Source organism: Pseudogymnoascus destructans, assembly GCF_001641265.1.
Source record: "Pseudogymnoascus destructans isolate 20631-21 unplaced genomic scaffold scaffold_28, whole genome shotgun sequence".
Classification (NCBI taxonomy): Eukaryota; Fungi; Ascomycota; class Leotiomycetes; order Thelebolales; family Thelebolaceae; genus Pseudogymnoascus; species Pseudogymnoascus destructans.
Genome location: NW_020167547.1, coordinates 270,589 through 288,606, shown reverse-complemented (window position 1 = coordinate 288,606; position 18,018 = coordinate 270,589). Strand labels below are relative to the sequence as shown.

The window sequence follows — 18,018 nt, the reverse complement described above, 5'->3', positions numbered from 1 at the left end:
AATTATAATCATGATTATTTAGACGTAATCATAATCATGATTATTTATAAAGCGTATAATCGTTGGTTTCCAAACCACCGAAAGCGATCGGCACTGCGAAAGCGATCGTGCACTCTCTTGGCAGAGGACGCGCGCGAGTTGAACGCGACAACGAAACAACGAACACGACAGAACAAACGACGTACATAGGTATATAAAATTAATCAATTAAATAAGTTAGGATCTATATTCTCGGGCAGTGATTCATTATCACTGCTACCGTTACTTGCACTGTGAATCATGTCGTAGTTTAGGTCTGTAAAGTCAACAAACCTGCTTTCTTCAACGGCTAATTGCCGTTGTTACTCCTCCTCCTCCTCCTCCTGCCTACGCTTAATGTCTTTCCTTGAATTATAAGGAACGCTAGAAGGGCAATGCTAGCAGCTGAAATTGTCTCTTTTTGAAAGGGCTATTCTACCGTACTTTATTAGATACAATACCTGCTAGAATCCAATACCAATGCCTTCAAACCGATTGCAGCTATATGCCAAGCCAGCTACTAAAGAGCCAGACGACGAGTAATCTTTGGAAGCATCTTAAGAAGATGCACCCATCTGTGCATGCAGAATACGAGAAGCTATCCTCCTCAATTAGAAGCTCGTTAACGCCGTCTGCTTCTGCTTCTGCTTCTGCTTTTTTCCAGCCCCGCCAAGCACCCAGTAACGCACCAAGCTCGTCGAAATATAGAGAGCTTGTACTCTCTTTTGTGGTATCAAATAACCTACCGCTACGCCTTGTGGAAAGCCACTCATTCTGGCAATTAGTTCATCATCTAAACCCTACGATTTTGACAGTTAGTAGAACTACGATCGGACGACTATTCTGCTATCATAAAGCACGGCTTCAAGTAGAATTACAACAACATATTATAAGCGGTGGACGACTTGCAATAACGACAGATACTCGTGCGGCCCAAAAGTTTCCACAGGGTCTGTGCGTAATAAGTGGGGCGTGTAAGTACTTGGAGAAAATGCATGTACATACTCTACTCGTACTGATCTACCCACGAAAGTTGTTCCCCCCATTGACTGCAATACACCGCTCCAACTTGTCCTTAAACGAAGCACATAATTGTGTAGATTTCCCATCCATTTTTTCCCCCCATTCTTCCTCAAGAAATACCCGTGCATGAGCTCTCTCAAACTTCCCTCCGTTTAATGGTGTATAGCCGTCAACCTGATCCTTGAGATAATCAAAGGCATTTTCAATAGGGTGCAAATCGGGAGAGTTTGGAGGCCAAAATTTCACTCTATAGATTCCCTCCTTCTTCATATAATCTTCCAATGATCGGTGAGCCTTCAAATGAAGACTTACATTATCATCCACAAACCATACTCGTTTTGTAGGATGTAAAGCCTTTACTTTTCAAAAGTAGTGTCATACTAACATTCGTTGCACTCAGTTTGCTATCAAACTCAAGAGCAAACTTACAAATCTCCTCCTCAAATCTACAAGTCACTATACATATTTTGGCTTGTCACACCAACAACAAGAGCAATACTACTCAACGATTGCTACAACCCTCTATGATTCATTACACGTCATTGCTCCTTAGTTTCTGGGCCGATATGACCACATAGCATATCTCTACAACCCTCTATGATTCATTACATGACATCACTCCTTAGTTACTGGGCTAATACTACACATGACATATCTCTATCAACTAGAGGCCTAGGAACATGACATGAACGATAGCTCCAAAAGCTTCTACAACCGTCTATGATTCATTACACGTCATCGCTCCTTAGTTACCCACAAGATTGGTTAAGTTATGACATAATTTGTCTATAGGGGTACTCTGACCTTGGACCTCCTTTCACTTCCTATAGGCTAGGAACCTAGGAGATGGTTCTATGGGATTCTCTTATGTCGACTACAGTTACCAAGCCTGGTTAGTCATGGAAAGTCTTGGAAAATGAGAGAACTACACTCCTTTAGCATAAATAGGATTGCCCTTTCCTTAAGATAGGGCAAGCAGACAATACAGTAAATCGACTATCACATACTTCTACGTCTTTTCCAAGCTTCCAAGCATTGATCTTGTTACTCCTTGTTTCTGAAAAGTCAGTGAGGTGCTAACCTCTGACTTATCCCTGAGTTCTCAGACTCAATATTTGTTACAACTTGTCTAAACCACTCCACTACATCATACACCTGATTGCTGCATTGTGGAATAGTCTAAGCTACGACCCTTTGGCTCTTTTTCCCAAGACAGAGTGTTGTCTTAGTAAAATCATCCCTTCCTTGGGTGGCTAGATTCTCACATCTGGTGCACCCACCATTACACGGACGATTATTTTATATGCGAGTACTACTCACGGTATTCGAGTACCGGTATTCGAATACCGGTACTCGAGCTTCAATTTTGAGTACTCTACTCGAGGATGCTCGAGTAGTACTCGGAACCATTTAGCAATTCTAGCAACATCTGCTCCATCGGAACGGGTCTTTAGTAATGGAGCTGATATTCTGTTGAAGGAGGAGGTTGCTCAGACTGATTGGTTGGGCGTGTGGCTCGCCAACCGAATCGGGTTGCGGACCACCCACAAATAGTTCCGTAGATAGCTTCACTCAGAAAAACAATACAACACATATTACAGTGAACTGTTGTTCAACTCAACTTGATGACTTATACTACCGCTGCAAGTGATATCATACACTTCAACATATTCTTACGAAGAAAAGGAATAGTCTCTCTCCTGAAACACTTCGATATTTACTATGTTTAAGAGATTGGGGTCATATACTAGAGGTTGAAGATAGTGAAGCTGAAGACGCTTATGACGAGGGGGAGGACTAGCCGTTTAGCTATGCATTTATTTTATCTATTTTAAGCCTCAATATCCTAAAGATCCGGATATAACCCGTATCTATCCGTCAAATGTTGACCGGATCATGATCTATCCGTGACAGCTGCGGATCAGATCTGGATACGATCCGCCGAACACTGGTATGAGTGCTGTCATGAAAATGCTCCAAGATTGTACCGATATACTCTCACGCTTTCAAGGTTCATATCGGTTCTAATATCGTGCCTCTCAACGAAAACAAAGTGTGGACACGACATTAGCTAAATTATTGCGCGAAAGCCTAGAATCTTGTATCACGTTAAGAGTTTCTAGCCGGCGATATTTGCAGAAAACATGCGACTCCGAGGACTTGGTACTAAAGCTTTTGTTGCGACTTTTACAGATCTACCCAAGGCATACATATTTGTGCGGAAACATTATTCACATCTCTCGAGCGTGCCGAAGCTAACACCAGGAGAGTGAAGCAAGGCGACGCGCCAGTCAGGCGCACAAAGTGTCTGAACAACTAGCAAAAAGAATAAAGATAAATGAGACCATCTTCCGGACCAGCTAGAGCTTTCCCAAACTCTATAACCCTGTTACAGATATCCCCCAACTCAAGTTCTTGTTGACGTACCTCCCTACGAAACACCTCAAGATTATATGACCAGACGAAGGTAGATGAAATAAGGGTGACATAGGGGTACAGTTCTTTCCACTCTAACCATCTTATTAATCACTTCGACGACGGAAGAGAACCCTGTTTAAGAAAGCGCACGAGGTCAAGACACTCGACAGCTGATTTTATCTACTCTAGTTCGTATTACTCTATAGTCCATTTGAATGCACAAGAAATATGCTTGAAACAACCATGCTGAAAGATCCCCAGTCTGATCCAGCCTTAGCTTAATCTGGTGCGTCAGGTACTATGCATCTTCTCCGCCTCCTTTTCCACCTTTCTCTCTACATCACCTGCCACAAACACATTACTCCCAGTTCCTTGAATGCCTCCTTCACCTTCTTCTACCGTGTTGGACGACAAATCCCCCTCCTTCTCCTCATGCTTGATTTGAATCTGCGGCATCAAAAACACTGCAAAAAAAAATGATAATGCAGCCAGCACCGCGCCTACAAGGAAGATAATGCGGAATCCCCGCTGGTAGGCTGCGAGAATTGTAGCGGAGACATCCGCTCTTTGCGTGGTACTGAAGGAGGAGAGAACGCTGCCACTGGAGGCAGGGGCATTGAGGATGGCATCGATTTCAGTTGAGGATAGGCCGAGCGTGGGTGAGGAGATGGCGTTGAGGAGGCAGGTGTTACTATAGTTTTTGAAGTGAGCTTCCGAAGATAGGATTTTGCAGTTTGAGTTTATGGAAAAGTGGAGTGGAAGTAGTACATGATTGTGCCAGCGACGGCGAGGCCAAAGGTGCCACCGAGGTTGCGAACGAAGCTGTGTGAGTGGACTGAGTTAGCCAACTAGATATAAATATGACAAATTGCAGCAACAGTGCATAGCACTTTCATGGGAACTGGGAATCCGTACTTCCGTGTGCCAGTAACTACAGCCATATCCTCCGTCTTGACGCCCGCTTGAATAGCGATGAGAGATCTGTAGACGATATTAATATACTATAGTATCGTTGATAAATTTCTACCCTTATAGGCTTTGAAAACAACTCGGACATGGTAACACAAACTAGAGGAAGCACTTACGGTTGGAGGGTTTGTCCAACACCGAAACCTGTCAAAGCCGCATAGCCAATTTGCTTGCCAAGACCCGAATGCGCGTCGAGTGTCGAGAAGAGACCAAGCCCAACTGTCCATAGTATCCAGCCGATTAAGATACTTTCCTGTCAGTATGGAGTCAGCGTGGTTCGATTAGCCAGCATGGGTGAACCGATGGCACCGCTGCTGGTGGAGTGTTTATTGGAAAAAAGGATGGATGGACGAGACTCACCCTGTAACGACCGCGCCAAGTAACAATCAAACCTGAGAGAGTACTGCTAAAAGCTGTTACAGCACGCCCAATCATTAGTGAAGGTGTATACTAAACATCTGGATGCAAAACAGAGCAAGACAGGGGCTTTAACAGAGGGAAGAGAAATCCTGTATCTGGCTTACTCTGAACTAGAGTCAGCGGTAGCAACAAAGCTCCTGCTTTGATGGGCGAATATCCATATGCGAGTTGATAGAACGTCGGGATATAGTAAATTTGAGTCAAGAATAACCAGCCGTTAATGGCCATGGTAAGACAAGCGCCATTGACCATGCGGAATTTGAAGATGTGCACTGTGACGCGGCGAGAGGAGTTGAGATTAGCATGCATGTGGAAACCTGTTGTTTCCCTGAGAGACATTCTCAGGTCTCGCGTCACGGGCACGTTCATCCCCAATGTGGAGCTCTGCGCTGAAGGGGCATGAGACAGACTTACTCGGTACCAAGGGATGTTTTGTGCCTTTCCATTCCCAAGCTATAAACGCGATGATGGAGAGGGAACCAAGTACTAGAGACGAGACCACGACTGGTGCATTCCATGATTGGTGGCTTCCGCCCCAGGTTAGGCCAAGCTGGGTTCAAAGATATATGTTAGTTATCTTGCTTACAAGAGCCAAAGGGCGCCGAAGAAAGAGACGCGGAAGGAAGGAATTATAGCCTTCTATTTGTGAATTTGAATTGGTGGATGGAAGGAAGGATGAGTGGGGAATTTCCTTACAATCAGGAGTGTTGAACCGAGCAGAGTAAGCCCTGCACCGAAGAAATCAACGGCCTTTAATTTCCTATAATCACAGAACAGAAGAACTAAGTCAGTCTGCTTTTGCAGCCATGATGTAAAGGCAATACTTACTCTTTCCAATGTCCTTGGGTCTTTTTCAAGGGCATAAAGAAATGGCAGCAGGCCGTTGTCAAAGCCGCCGTGAAGAGATTGAGGCGGAAGATCCATCGCCTAGTTTTGGATTAGCTTATGATTGCTTAATTTTACACACTTTTTTGGTCAAAAGATGTGAAAAGGGAATTAGCGGGGTATTTGGAAGTGGACAAGAAATTGTTTGCAATTTGCGCTTCTGACTTACCAGCCACCCGCGGACGCCGACGCGAGTGCCGCTCCTATCAAGGGCCCTACACCGTTTGAGAGGGCTACCACTGCACCCTTCACACCCGCACGGGGAATTAATTAGCAAGAAGACTCACGATAACAAACGTCGAGGACAAAAACTTTGCCTAGCATGAAAATGTCGAGACTTACCAAAATGCCCTGGTACCGACCCCTCTCCCTCAAACTCACCACGTCCGACACAATAATCTGCGCAACTGTCATTAGCCCGCCTCCGCCAATACCAGTGACAGCGCGGAACACGATCAGCTGGATGACGGAGGTGCTGAATGAGGAGGCTAGGGAGCCGAGGAAGAACAGCGCGAGGCCGGTATATAGGACGTGTTTGCGAGACCAGATGTCCGAGAGCCGGCCATAGAGGAGCTGAAACGAGGTGGATGTTCTATAGCATGGCAGGATAGCGTCAGCACGCAAGGATTTGTCTTCGGTTCTTCTCCTCATTCGAGTCCTTCCTTGCCCCTTCCTTTACTTTCTTTCTTCGAGTCCAGCCGGCTGAAAACAAGACCACCAGCAGCACCCACCACCATTAACACCCAGCAGACCTAGCAGAAAGAGAGGACGGAGCAATTGAGAGCATGGAGGAAGTAAGACCATGAAGGAAGTAAGAGAGACTTGCGGCAGGAACGTACATGAAATACCCCGAGGCTATCCAACTGGTCTGGCTATTCGAATTCAGCGCACTCCCGATCGTAGAAAGCGCCACAGCGAGCGATGTCTGATCGATGAGCGCTACGAGGTCGACGGTGGCGCAGGCGAGGAAGATCTGTGATGGAATATTTGTAAGACGGCATGTGGATGAAAGTGTGATAAGGGAGTGGAAGCAGCACCGGTTTCGAAAACAAACGCAACAGAGGACCAAAAAAAGATTTAAGATATTGAGCTCGTCTCAACGACGCCTAATACCAGGCAGATGAACCAGTCTATTCCGATCCAATTCTTTCTGTCTGTATACGTATACTTCTCCTTGCAAACCCCCAAAAGGCATCCATGGCATAAATAAACAATCCATAGCTCAGAATCCAAACTCATATAACTTCTAAATAAAACACAGAGATCAAAAACTCACAGTGATAATGGTCCTTTGTGGAAGCCGACTACTTTGGTCACCAAACTGAGTCTGCGGTGACTGACTCCCTCCCTGCTTGAGGCCGTTGTTCTCGAAATCCATCGCCATCGTTACTGCGGTCGCTGTCGTAGCGTTATCCACCACAGCACATTTGCTAGTGATCGCCATGTCCATGAAAAAAGTCGAATCAATCAAGGAATAGTAAGGCCCCGAACGTACGGATTCTGTCAATATCGGGTCTGTTGGCGTCTTGATGCTGGTTCAGAAATATCTTAGTGGGTTATTACGCGGTTGAAAGAAAGAATGGCACGGTTCACCACCAAAATGTCACCAGAAATGTACCAAGAAGCGTGCCGCTTTGTCTTTCAACCGCGTAGCTATATACTATACTGTATGCCGTATGGGCTATTGGATCAAGTTGAATAACCATCAAGGTGAATAACCATCAAGGTGAATAACCATCAAGGTGAATAACCATCAAGGTGAATTAGGTGATTTCTGCCTACCAGACCCAACGAGGGAAGCAAGCATGTCACAGCGGCCATCAGTGCGCAATAAGCAATATGGATACTGACAATTTGATTTCGCCCATTTAAAGAATCTTCGGAACATGAGGTTTGCGCATTTTCACGTAGTATGTTTATGTATTCATTGCTCTAAGTTATCTACTCCTTTTCACCTTCATTCGATATTTGTTATGTGAACGTACGACGATCGGCGCTCATAACGATCGTCGCTCATAACGATCGGCATAACGATCGGCGCTCATAACGATCGACGGCGCTAATTCACGGCAGAGTAGTGTATCCATCAAGGTGAATAACCATCAAGTGAATAGGTGAATAACCGTCAAGGTGAATATCCTTGATCTACCTCAGGACAAAACTGTCCTGAGGTAGATCAAGGATATTCACTTTAATACCTAAGATGCTGCACATGAACCTTCACTTCAACACCCCTTCGCCACCTTAGAAGAGGCCTTAAAGAAGAACCATCTCAAGCAACTCTTACCAATCTAAATCAAACGAGAACAATGTCCGCACAACAATATCTCAACGTCTATACGGGCTTGGATAGTCTCCGGAATTACTGGGACCCAAACAAACAACCTCCTCTACCGCTCGTCGAAGTCCCCCTATCACTCAACCCCTTCCATCAAGATGGCGTGCGTATCTATGCAAAAATGATGTCAGCCCTTCCAGCAAACAACGTCAAGGCTCTCCCAGGTACGTACCTTATGTGGGCTGCGGTGCATGGAACATCCAATACCACCACATCACAGCTTACTTATTTTGCTGACTCTGACCGTTCCTTTTTTAACAACAGCAATGCATATGTTACAAAGCGAGAAAATGACGCAGGGCAAAATTAAGACTCTTGTTGAGTATAGCTCAGGCTCGACGGTTGTGTCGTTGGGTATGATTGCGAGGATTTTATATGGGATTGAAGATACGAGGGCTTTTTTGAGCAACAAGACCTCGCTTGCGAAGTTGCAGATGATGAGGTTTTTTGGGCTGAATATGTGTGTATTGTTTTTATGATTCGTTTCATTCCAAATCCCCACGTTGTAATCGTCGTCACATGAGTCAGATTCGTCGTCTAGCACGCCGAATTTTTGGAGACTCAATTGATTAAGTTGCAAAGGGTCTCATACAGTGGCTACTTATGGTTCTTTATTATACTAATCTAGAATGAACAGATCTGTCTTTGGTGGGCCATCACAGCCCGAGCCTGAAGATGCAAGGGGCGGGATCTATCGCGCCCATAAATTGGCACAAGATAGAGATGATACATACAATCCGAATCAATATGTCAATGACTTGGTGTGTCTAGGTTCAAAATACTCCTCTTTTGTCCCTCTCCTATTTCCTAGGTTTCAAACTATTTTTATGCCAAAAATGAACGCTACGCACATGGATCGAATATACGACTGACCCATCTTACAGAACTGGGGTGCACACATGAAATGGACCGGGCCACAAATTATTGCACAATTGCCACAAATTAACGTGTTTTGTGCCGGCATGGGAACTGCGGGTACAATGACGGGGATCGGCACGTATCTGAAGCAAGCCAAGCCTTCCATCACAAGAGTTGGGTGAGTGTCTACTTTCGTTGTTAGCACCCATACAGTTCTTTGGTACACTAATATATTGGTGCTATGTAGTGTCTGTACCAAACCTGGCGATCGCGTTCCGGGACCACGATCCCACGCTCTGCTTGCACCAATCAACTTTCCGTGGAAACAGGCTGTCGATGAGTTGGAAGAGTGCGGATCTCAGGATGCGTATCGACTGAGCATGGAGTTGTCGAGGGAGGGACTCGTCTGTGGGCCGAGTTCCGGCTTTAATCTACAAGGTGGGTTTGCTGGTCTTTCCTTGAGGTTTACCCGAATGAATTAATGATGAGAGGAGCGCCACTGCAGTAAATTCTGTTCTGTTTCTTTTCTTCCCCGCATTTTCTCCTTCTACAAGATGTTCGTTCTTAAAAAACTCGCTCACAACATTGAAATAGGCCTCTACAACTATCTCCAGAAAAAGAAAGATGCTGGAGCCATGAAAGAGTTATCAGGAGATGATGGCGAAATTCACTGTGTATTCATATGCTGTGATCTGCCTTACCAGTATCTGGATGACTACTTCGTTAAACTGGATGAAAGATACTTCCACCCCATCCAGAACAGCGTAAGTCCTACTATCCCTTATGTTGTATCTCGCCAATTTTCCTCGCTAATACTAACACGCGTTCACAGAATCTCCTTAATGTAGACCTCCACCGCTACGACGAAGCCTGGGAGCTTGAAGCTCCAGCCGCTATGTCAAAGCTCTACTCAACAACAGAAATACCCATCCAATGCCGCCCGGAATGGTTCCTCATTGACCTACGGGACACCACGGATTTCGAAAGTGGCCATCTGCCAGATGCGGCGAATTGGCCCCTTAAATCTCTTGCTAGGGGTGGGAAGAGCCCATTTTTCGAGTCTCAGGTTCTAGAGAAGCAATGGCTGGAGCTGGAATCGCTGTTTGTATCGAAAAACGGGAACTCCGAGGGTCGCCTCAAGGCGCTGAATAGCCCTGGGCACTCCGTCATGATCCTTTGCTACGATGGTGATACAGCACGAGTTGCTACGAGTGTGTTACGAGCCAGGGACATTGAGGCTTGGAGTGTTCGGGGAGGAATGCTTGGCTACGAGTTTGGACATTTGCTTGTCTCGCCGATTAATGCGGGGGTGGCTGAACAGCCTCAACAGCCTCAACAGCCTCAGCCATCGCAGATTAAGGTTGACGGAGGGTTCTGACGATGAGATGAATGAAGTTCAGGCGCTAAAGTACATATCTATAGAAATTCTAGTTTGAAGTGATCTCCGTTAATTAAGAGTTCGGTAAAGTGACGTTCTCGACAATGCAACTCGCTTCTGTCGGCGAGGATTCGAGGTCGATTCGGTTGATCTGGGGCCGAACGAACCACCCCGCCTCCTAATTGAAAATATCAACTATGAATTCCATTTCATTACTGTTATTTTTCGTGTTCTTGATTATCCCTTAAAGCCACCCATGTCGCGAGGTCGCCTTCCCTGAGCGGTTGAGCTCCATAGCTTCCAAAATTGCAGGCAGATTGAGTTTTTCAATAGCCTTGACTCGAGGAGGCTTGATCAGACCTTCCGAGAGTAATCTTAGGAGTTCCTTGTATAATTCAGCACTAAGGCGATGATTTTCTAACATCACCTGGAATCGTGTTGCTGTTAGACTCAAAGACGAAGTGAATTGAGCCAGAATGGCAGGGGTGTAGAAGATCAAAACACAAGCTAAGGACTTACTGGCTAATGTGCTGTTCCCCGCCTCTTAGACGTATTAAAGTTTTAAGTACTGTACGTCCTTACTACCTTACCGGCGCGCCACATAAATTTGGAGTGGTCCCAGGACGGTCCGGGGACTCTGAAAGGCGCTCGGACCACCCGTAATGTGGATGGAGCCAGGAGCGGTCCTGGAACGGCGGCCGAAGTAAGACCAATTGGTAAAAAGACCGTTCCTACGGTCGGAATGGAGGGTTGAAAAAGACGGGTTTGTGTCTGTAGATCGTAGAATGAGGCTATCCGTAAACGTTGAAATTGACTGTTCTGATGCATGGCCAGTGAGTGCTGATGAGACTGGGCTACTACTGTAATTTAGCCCCAAGACTGTTCGGCCGGCCATAACTGGCCCATGACAGTGTGCAGAAGGTCCTGAGTAAAAACAGTCACGCCAAGAAGACAGCTCACGAGGCAAAAGACCGGCAATCAAGATGAGACTCTTATTATTACTACATACAGATATCTACCACCCCCTCACCCCCCATTCTGCCCCCGCCCCTTGCCAATGTCGTAATTCCCCGTTTGGCCAGCGGCAACGGACGACTCCAGACCCCCCGCCCCCTTCACATCCCGAATTACCCCAGGCCAAGTTGTATTCCAAGCTCTTTCAAGACCTTCGCTAGGTCTTATCATCTAGTGTATCCTTTGGTGTGTTCCGCTGGCCTTTGTGCATCGAGGATTCCAAGTTTCGTTTGAGATATTCGGTGTGTAAAGCTTCGTAAGAGCGTCGAGAAGCTCAGGGTCCGCCCGGCAGTAAGAACATGAGATTCCTGTGGGCAATCATGGCGCCAGATAGTTAGCAGTTGTAAACAAGAGAGGGGCGGGGAGGAGCAAGGGACAAACCGTGCAGAGCTGCGAAAAGCCAGCTCTGTTGAGCATTGTTGGTTGATCAACGGAAGTAAAGAAAAAGAGAGAACACAAGATAAAGCGGACTTACCTGAACTGGGCTATCAAGTCTGCTACAGCGAACTTGATCGAAGGCCGTTTGATTCGCATCAAACGGAAAATGAGGAAAACAGAGAGTGTTGGCAAGAGCGAGAAAAGTTACAAAAGCAAGCTTGAAACAGTTAAATAAGACAGAGGAAAAATAGGAATAATACTTGGCCAATAGCTTCAACTCACCTGTGTGTTTGATCTGCCGTAGATGGCCACGACCAGGGACACTGAATTCAGAATAACGAAGAACTAAAAAGTAAACAAATAGAATTGCGCAAAACATGGAAAACATACCGGTGATAGCATCAAATCCAACGGGCCAGCTATGACTGAGCTATGACAGCTGCCCTAAAACAGCTCCACAAGGCGACTATAGCAAAAGCCCAAAATCAGGGCTAAAAACACCCCTCAGAAATGCTAGAGCCGTTTTTTCGAAAATCCAAAGGCCCCCCCTTTGGACCCCCAAAACCTCATATAAACGCGAAAACTGAAGGAGTCGCCAACTACTGCAGTAGACAACGCCAGCAAGGGTGTGCATTTAGCTGCTTTAGGGAGACCCCCAAATCCAATTGGGATCCGAAGAGAATGGTCCTGGATACCTGGGCCAGGATTGTCGCTAGGATGTCCTGTGGATATGACCTACTGAGGGAGCTCCTCTACATGGATTGCAAGTGCAGTGGGAGGCCGAGTGTTGGAGGGGAGAAGGCGACACCAACCACGGCTGGAGAGGTACCAGAAGATCTCGCTGTCGCTCGTGGCGCTTCGAACTGTGTGCCCACAGCTGGGTTCCATTCCGAATGCCGCTGTTGACCTGGGAGGATTTGGCTGGCCCTAGATCTAGGCTGGGAATTCCACTTACAGCCGGGATCCATTTCCTATTGCTGCTGTCGGTATGGGGATGTTTGGTGATGCCTGCATCTAGGCCAGGATCCATTTATAATGGCCGCTGTTTACCTGGGAGGATTTGGCGATGTTAGAGATCCATTCATCGTGGCCGGGATCCATTTCTTGTTGTTGCTGTTGGTGTGGGCTTCTTTCTGCCACCGAGGAAAACGAACGGGGAAGTTTTCGCGTCTGGGGTATTGCCTGGGAGATGTTGCATCATTGATGGGAGGCCATTGATAGATAGATAGGTTCCTGCGGTTGAAGTTAGCCAAGTTTCTTGATTGGGAGGGGAGATTGATGGGAGCTTGGGGGGGGGGGGCCTTTCTGCAGGGTGATTGAGGGGGCAGCGAGGAGGTCAAGAGGGACTTCAAGGTGAGCAGCCTCTTCTTGAGACTGCAGAGAGAAGCTGACAATAGGTTTGATGATAGTGACCATGAATGAACATGGCTGTTTTGATGAGCTTGTAAGGAGTGATGAAATTTGGGCATATGTGCCTAGAAGCAGTGTTGGCAGTAGTATTTGACTATTGCAATACTAGCTATTGCAATATTATTTGCAGTGCAATAGTAAAAATTACGATATTGTTGCAGTGCAATATTCAAAATTACCTATCGCAATATATGACTAGGATATTGCAATATTAACAGGGTATGAGATAGAGTTTTCACCGATCTCTTGTCCTGTAGAAATTGAAGCCTTTAATGTAAATACTATTGTATCAAGACAAAATGGACCCTTCAGGCGCATCATCGCCACCCCCTGAATCAAGTGTTCTTTCTAGCCACGATACTCCAGACCTCGAATCGTTCGATCCCGTCACATCCTCCTCTTCTACCAAACGATATAGACGAAAACCAACAGAAAAGCGTCGGGCGCGGACATCCTTTGTATGGAAGCATATGCCGGGTCCAATTGACACAATATATCAACAGGAAGGCTCTGAGGCTATATACTGGCGTTGCAAGTATTGTCCAAAGGAGTACAGAGAGTCTGGTGGTACAGCATTTATTGCAGTTCATCTACAGACTGTACATGAGATTGTTGATAGTCGGGAGCAACAAAACACCCTTCAGCAATTAAGTATATCTACTGCGATGGCACGAGGCCTTGAAACGCAATACAAACGACGTCGTCTTGACTCAGTTCAATCAACCACAATCAACCCATCAACTCTTGAGCAGCTCTTTATTCAATGGATATCACGTTGTTCGGTCTCGTTCAATATAGTCGAAATCTCCGAATTCAGAAACCTCCTTGCATACCTTAATCCAGAGGTCAATAACTGGCTTCCAACAAGTCACAGTACAATACATAAATGGACAATGAGATGCTACGACAACGAACGAAACCAAGTGATAGCACGTGTACAGTCAGCACTTTCAAAGATTCACTTTACCGTGGATCTTTGGACTTCTCCGAACAAGCTTCCTCTAGTTGGCATTATTGGCCACTATATTGCAGAGAACGGAGATCTTTGTCAATCAGTGCTTGGCTTACGAGAGATCCACGGAAGGCATACAGGAGAGAATCAAGCCCTCATAATTGTGAAGGTAATTGCAGAGTTTGGAATTGCTTCAAAACTAGGCTACTTCATGATGGATAACGCAATGTTACGACGGAACAAGAAGGCTGGCCAACTACAGGACAGGAAGGAGGGAGGTCGCATGAGACCGGCCCTGGTACCTGGAGGGGCAGCGGGGAATAGTAGTTCCGAAAGTATCACGTGACGGACTCGCAGGATGATGAGAAGAGTCCTAAGAGTCCAGGACTCCGAGGACTCGAGTGAGTTCCCAGGAGTCCACTAGGCACGTGACGGACTCGCAGGATGATGAGAAGAATCCTAAGAGTCCAGGACTCCGAGGACTCGAGTGAGTTCCCAGGAGTCCACTAGGCACGACGCCACTATATAAGTAGATAGTTAGTTCTTAGATAGGAGCTTCGTGCTCAACTCAATACAGTATTTGTTATATACTAGTAACGTGTTACTTGAAGCCTTTGTGTCTGATCCCCTGCCTCCTCTGATAAGTAAACCTTTACTCAAGAGAACCTCTGTGTCTTCTATCGTTTAGAAGTCAGCGTTACACGCAACTAATAATGATACTATGATTGCAACTCTTTCGGCCCTGCTACTTAATGAGTATAACATTGAATATTCGCTATACATCATCGGCTTCGTTGCAATGGCCATATTATCAATCTTGTTGCCCAGGCTTTCCTCTTTGGATATGATAACGAGGCATTCTCTTCTGAAAGCAACCCTGGTATATACACTACTCCTACCGAGTTAGAAATGGATCTGTGGCGTCAAAAGGGTCCTCTTGGCAAGCTTCATAATATTGTTGTATTCATTCAACGTAGTCCCCAGAGAGAAGAGACCTTTTTACAGTTAAGCCATGGCAGGCGTCTTATTAGAGATAAACAGACTCGCTGGAACTCTTGGTTTGCAATGATCGATCGCGCGATCCAGGCTGATATCAGGATTGCAATTGACCTTTATTGCTTTCAATACAAAGCTGACATTCAGTTGGATACGCTAGCACCTGAAGAGTGGACCAAGCTTGAGCATATCCACGAGGTCCTACAGGCTTTTCAAGAGGCAACCCTTGCAACAGAAGGGCGACAGGCTACACTTGAAAGAGTCTTGCCTACAATGGATTACCTCTTAGATCACCTTGAGCAGCAGAAAATCAAGTACATTGATGATGCATTTATGGCGCCAATGATAAACTTGGGTTGGGCCAAATTGAATCAATATTATACCCTGACAGAGAGGTCAGCTGTATATACCGCTGCAATGGTATTAATACCATCACAGAAGTGGACCTATTTTGATGCCCATTGGCCACTTGAATGGGTTATAGCAGCAAAAGAGGCAGTGCAAGATCTTTGGAAGAGCCAATACAAAGCGGCAGAGCTTCCAGTTCTTACTACCATTGAACAAGCCACAAAACCCAAGACGGGCCTTCAGAAGTGGAGAGAACAGAAGCAACAACAAGCACCTACTATAGACGAATACATATGATATTGTGACGCTGCCTGCACACCTATTGTAGACCCAAGAGCATGGTGGTTAGAGCAAAAGACAACCTACCTGTTACGACGGAACAAGAAGGCTGGCCAACTACAGGACAGGAAGGAGGGAGGTCGCATGAGACCGGCCCAGGTACCTGGAGGGGCAGCGGGGAATAGTAGTTCCGAAAGTATCACGTGACGGACTCGCAGGATGATGAGAAGAGTCCTAAGAGTCCAGGACTCCGAGGACTCGAGTGAGTTCCCAGGAGTCCACTAGGCACGTGACGGACTCGCAGGATGATGAGAAGAGTCCTAAGAGTCCAGGACTCTGAGGACTCGAGTGAGTTCCCAAGAGTCCACTAGGCACGACGCCACTATATAAGTAGATAGTATTTCCTTAGATAGGAGCTTCGTGCTCAACTCAATACAGTATTTGTTATATACTAGTAACGTGTTACTTGAAGCCTTTGTGTCTGATCCCCTGCCTCCTCTGATAAGTAAACCCTTACGCAAGAGAACCTCTGTGTCTTCTATCGTTTAGAAGTCAGCGTTACACTTTGAGCACCACTTCTACGAGGTACCGGCTTACACACAAAGCAACATGTCTGTCGTCAGTTCGAAAGGGAAAACCCCCACCACGCCAACTTCGTCTCAGAGGTCTAAGCCTGAGAATGAAGAGATGCCCGATGCACCCACCGTCAACGAACTCAAGGAAACTCTACGCGTCAAGTTGCCCGACACTTACTCCGGCAACCGAAAGGAACTTGAGGTGTTTTTGCTACAGGTCGAACTGTACCAGCACTTCAATGATGAGAAGTTTCCCACCCAGGAGAGCTATGCCCTGTGGACTGCGTCCTACCTTAGGGGGGAAGCCCTGCGATGGATCGAACCATTCCTCAAGGACTATTTCAAATATGAAAGCACCAATGGAAGCATGACAACTACGCAGACTATGTTTGGCAGCTGGAATGGATTCTGTAAGGAAATCCGACGCATGTTCGGAGACATCGATGAGATCAAGACCGCGGAAGACCATCTGTTTGCACTTAAGCAGACTGGCAGCGCCCTCACATACTCCACAGAATTCCAGAGATACGGCAATCAGACAGGATGGGACGCCAGCGCACTCATCAGCCACTACCGACGTGGGCTGAAGAGCCATATACGTATGGAACTTGCCCGTTTGGAACAACAACCAACGGACATGGTAGCGCTAATCGAACATACGGTCCGAATCGACAATCGACTATACGAATTCCAGAAGGAACGTCGGACCTATGACAAGCCCAAGAAAAGTTACCCCTACCGGGGAAACGAGGGCAGACGACGGGATCAACACCCGCGAGACAACCGTTGGTCGGACCCAATGGAACTCGATGCCACGTTCAAACCTGGACGACCCCGTGACCCTAAGAAAGACAGACAATTCAAGGAACGACTCTGTTTTAACTGCGACAAGCCAGGCCACATGGCCCGAGACTGCAGACAGCCAAAGAAAGGGAACGGCGGACGCAAAGTCGGCAAACAACTCAATGCCACCTGGACAGGACAGTTGAACGCAACGTTTGTGAGCAAACAGGACTGGGGAATAAACGGCGAAAGCACCCCAGAAGACGAGAGCTCAGATGAAGGGTCGGAGGCGGAATCGTTCACCGTCTCGGAACAGGAGACCTTCGATGAACTCGCACCTACGGAACCAATGAGTCCACGGTGCAAGAACGTAGTAAGACGCATGGCAAAACACGCCCACGCGAAGATTAGGGCCGAACGAGACAAGCCCAATGGCCAGAGGAGAATCCCCATGCTTAAAGACCTCTACGGGAACCTGTTACAGGGACTTCCGTTAAAATGCAAGGTGGACGACTGCAAGGATGACCTCTGGAGATACTACGACCAACTAACGAATACCCGCAGGCTGCTTGGCACGTCCCAAGACGTAGCTAAGTTGGAAGCCCAAGAAGCGGAAGAACTGGAGAAGGATGTCGAGCATATGGCTAAACTGAAGTATATGAAAAGCGTCGAACTTTACTACCAGGACCGCAGGAGAGCCCTGAAGAAGTACGACGAGAAAGCCAGAGATATGCTCCGACGGGAAAATGCGAGACCCACTCCACGCATCGAAAGGAGAGCCATGGAGCAACTAGACACGTTCTCCACGCCTCCGAGGGAAGATAGTGCATGGGTGAGAGGACAGCGGGAACTATCAACGACAGACGCAACAGAGACTGATCACCCCTGGCACGCGTATGTCTACTGGGAGTATTGCAGCGAAGATGACTGCAAGCTCCACTGGAAAAAGAAACACCAGAATCAGTTGTTTCCCCGA

General features: G+C 46.7%; 3 protein-coding genes across 3 annotated transcripts; 2 read left to right on the top strand and 1 right to left on the bottom strand.

Moving 5' to 3' along the window:
* Positions 1 to 3,628: 3,628 nt before the first annotated feature.
* Positions 3,629 to 7,183, bottom strand: VC83_08576 (uncharacterized protein; the record flags this gene model as incomplete). Its single annotated transcript, XM_024472124.1, has 13 exons — positions 3,629 to 4,150; positions 4,228 to 4,281; positions 4,375 to 4,440; positions 4,545 to 4,681; positions 4,789 to 4,841; positions 4,953 to 5,120; positions 5,263 to 5,398; positions 5,545 to 5,608; positions 5,677 to 5,775; positions 5,903 to 5,979; positions 6,076 to 6,325; positions 6,573 to 6,706; positions 7,010 to 7,183. 13 exons carry the CDS (start codon positions 7,181 to 7,183, stop codon positions 3,751 to 3,753), a joined length of 1,812 nt encoding a protein of 603 aa, XP_024320251.1. The 3' UTR covers positions 3,629 to 3,750.
* Positions 7,184 to 7,880: 697 nt separating this feature from the next.
* On the top strand, positions 7,881 to 10,416 carry VC83_08575 (uncharacterized protein). Its single transcript, XM_024472123.1, has 7 exons — positions 7,881 to 8,235; positions 8,336 to 8,531; positions 8,709 to 8,832; positions 8,956 to 9,107; positions 9,177 to 9,367; positions 9,524 to 9,693; positions 9,762 to 10,416. Exons 1-7 carry the CDS (start codon positions 8,043 to 8,045, stop codon positions 10,305 to 10,307), a joined length of 1,572 nt encoding a protein of 523 aa, XP_024320302.1. The 5' UTR covers positions 7,881 to 8,042; the 3' UTR covers positions 10,308 to 10,416.
* A 1,784-nt stretch (positions 10,417 to 12,200) lies between these two features.
* VC83_08574 (uncharacterized protein) lies at positions 12,201 to 12,630 on the top strand (the record flags this gene model as incomplete). The annotated part of the gene is made up of 2 exons (XM_024472122.1): positions 12,201 to 12,524; positions 12,577 to 12,630. Exons 1-2 carry the CDS (start codon positions 12,210 to 12,212, stop codon positions 12,628 to 12,630), a joined length of 369 nt encoding a protein of 122 aa, XP_024320303.1. The 5' UTR covers positions 12,201 to 12,209.
* Between the last annotated feature and the right edge of the window lie 5,388 nt (positions 12,631 to 18,018).

What these genes read in the sequence shown, in the direction of transcription:
- VC83_08575 (XM_024472123.1), top strand. Translation starts at nt 8,043, where the DNA reads ATGTCCGCACAACAATATCTCAACGTCTATACGGGCTTGGATAGTCTC. An exon ending in AGGTTTTTTGGGCTGAATAT is followed by an intron (nt 8,532 to 8,708) that starts GTGTGTATTGTT and finishes TAGAATGAACAG; the next exon opens with ATCTGTCTTTGGTGGGCCAT. An exon ending in CCTTCCATCACAAGAGTTGG is followed by an intron (nt 9,108 to 9,176) that starts GTGAGTGTCTAC and finishes GGTGCTATGTAG; the next exon opens with TGTCTGTACCAAACCTGGCG.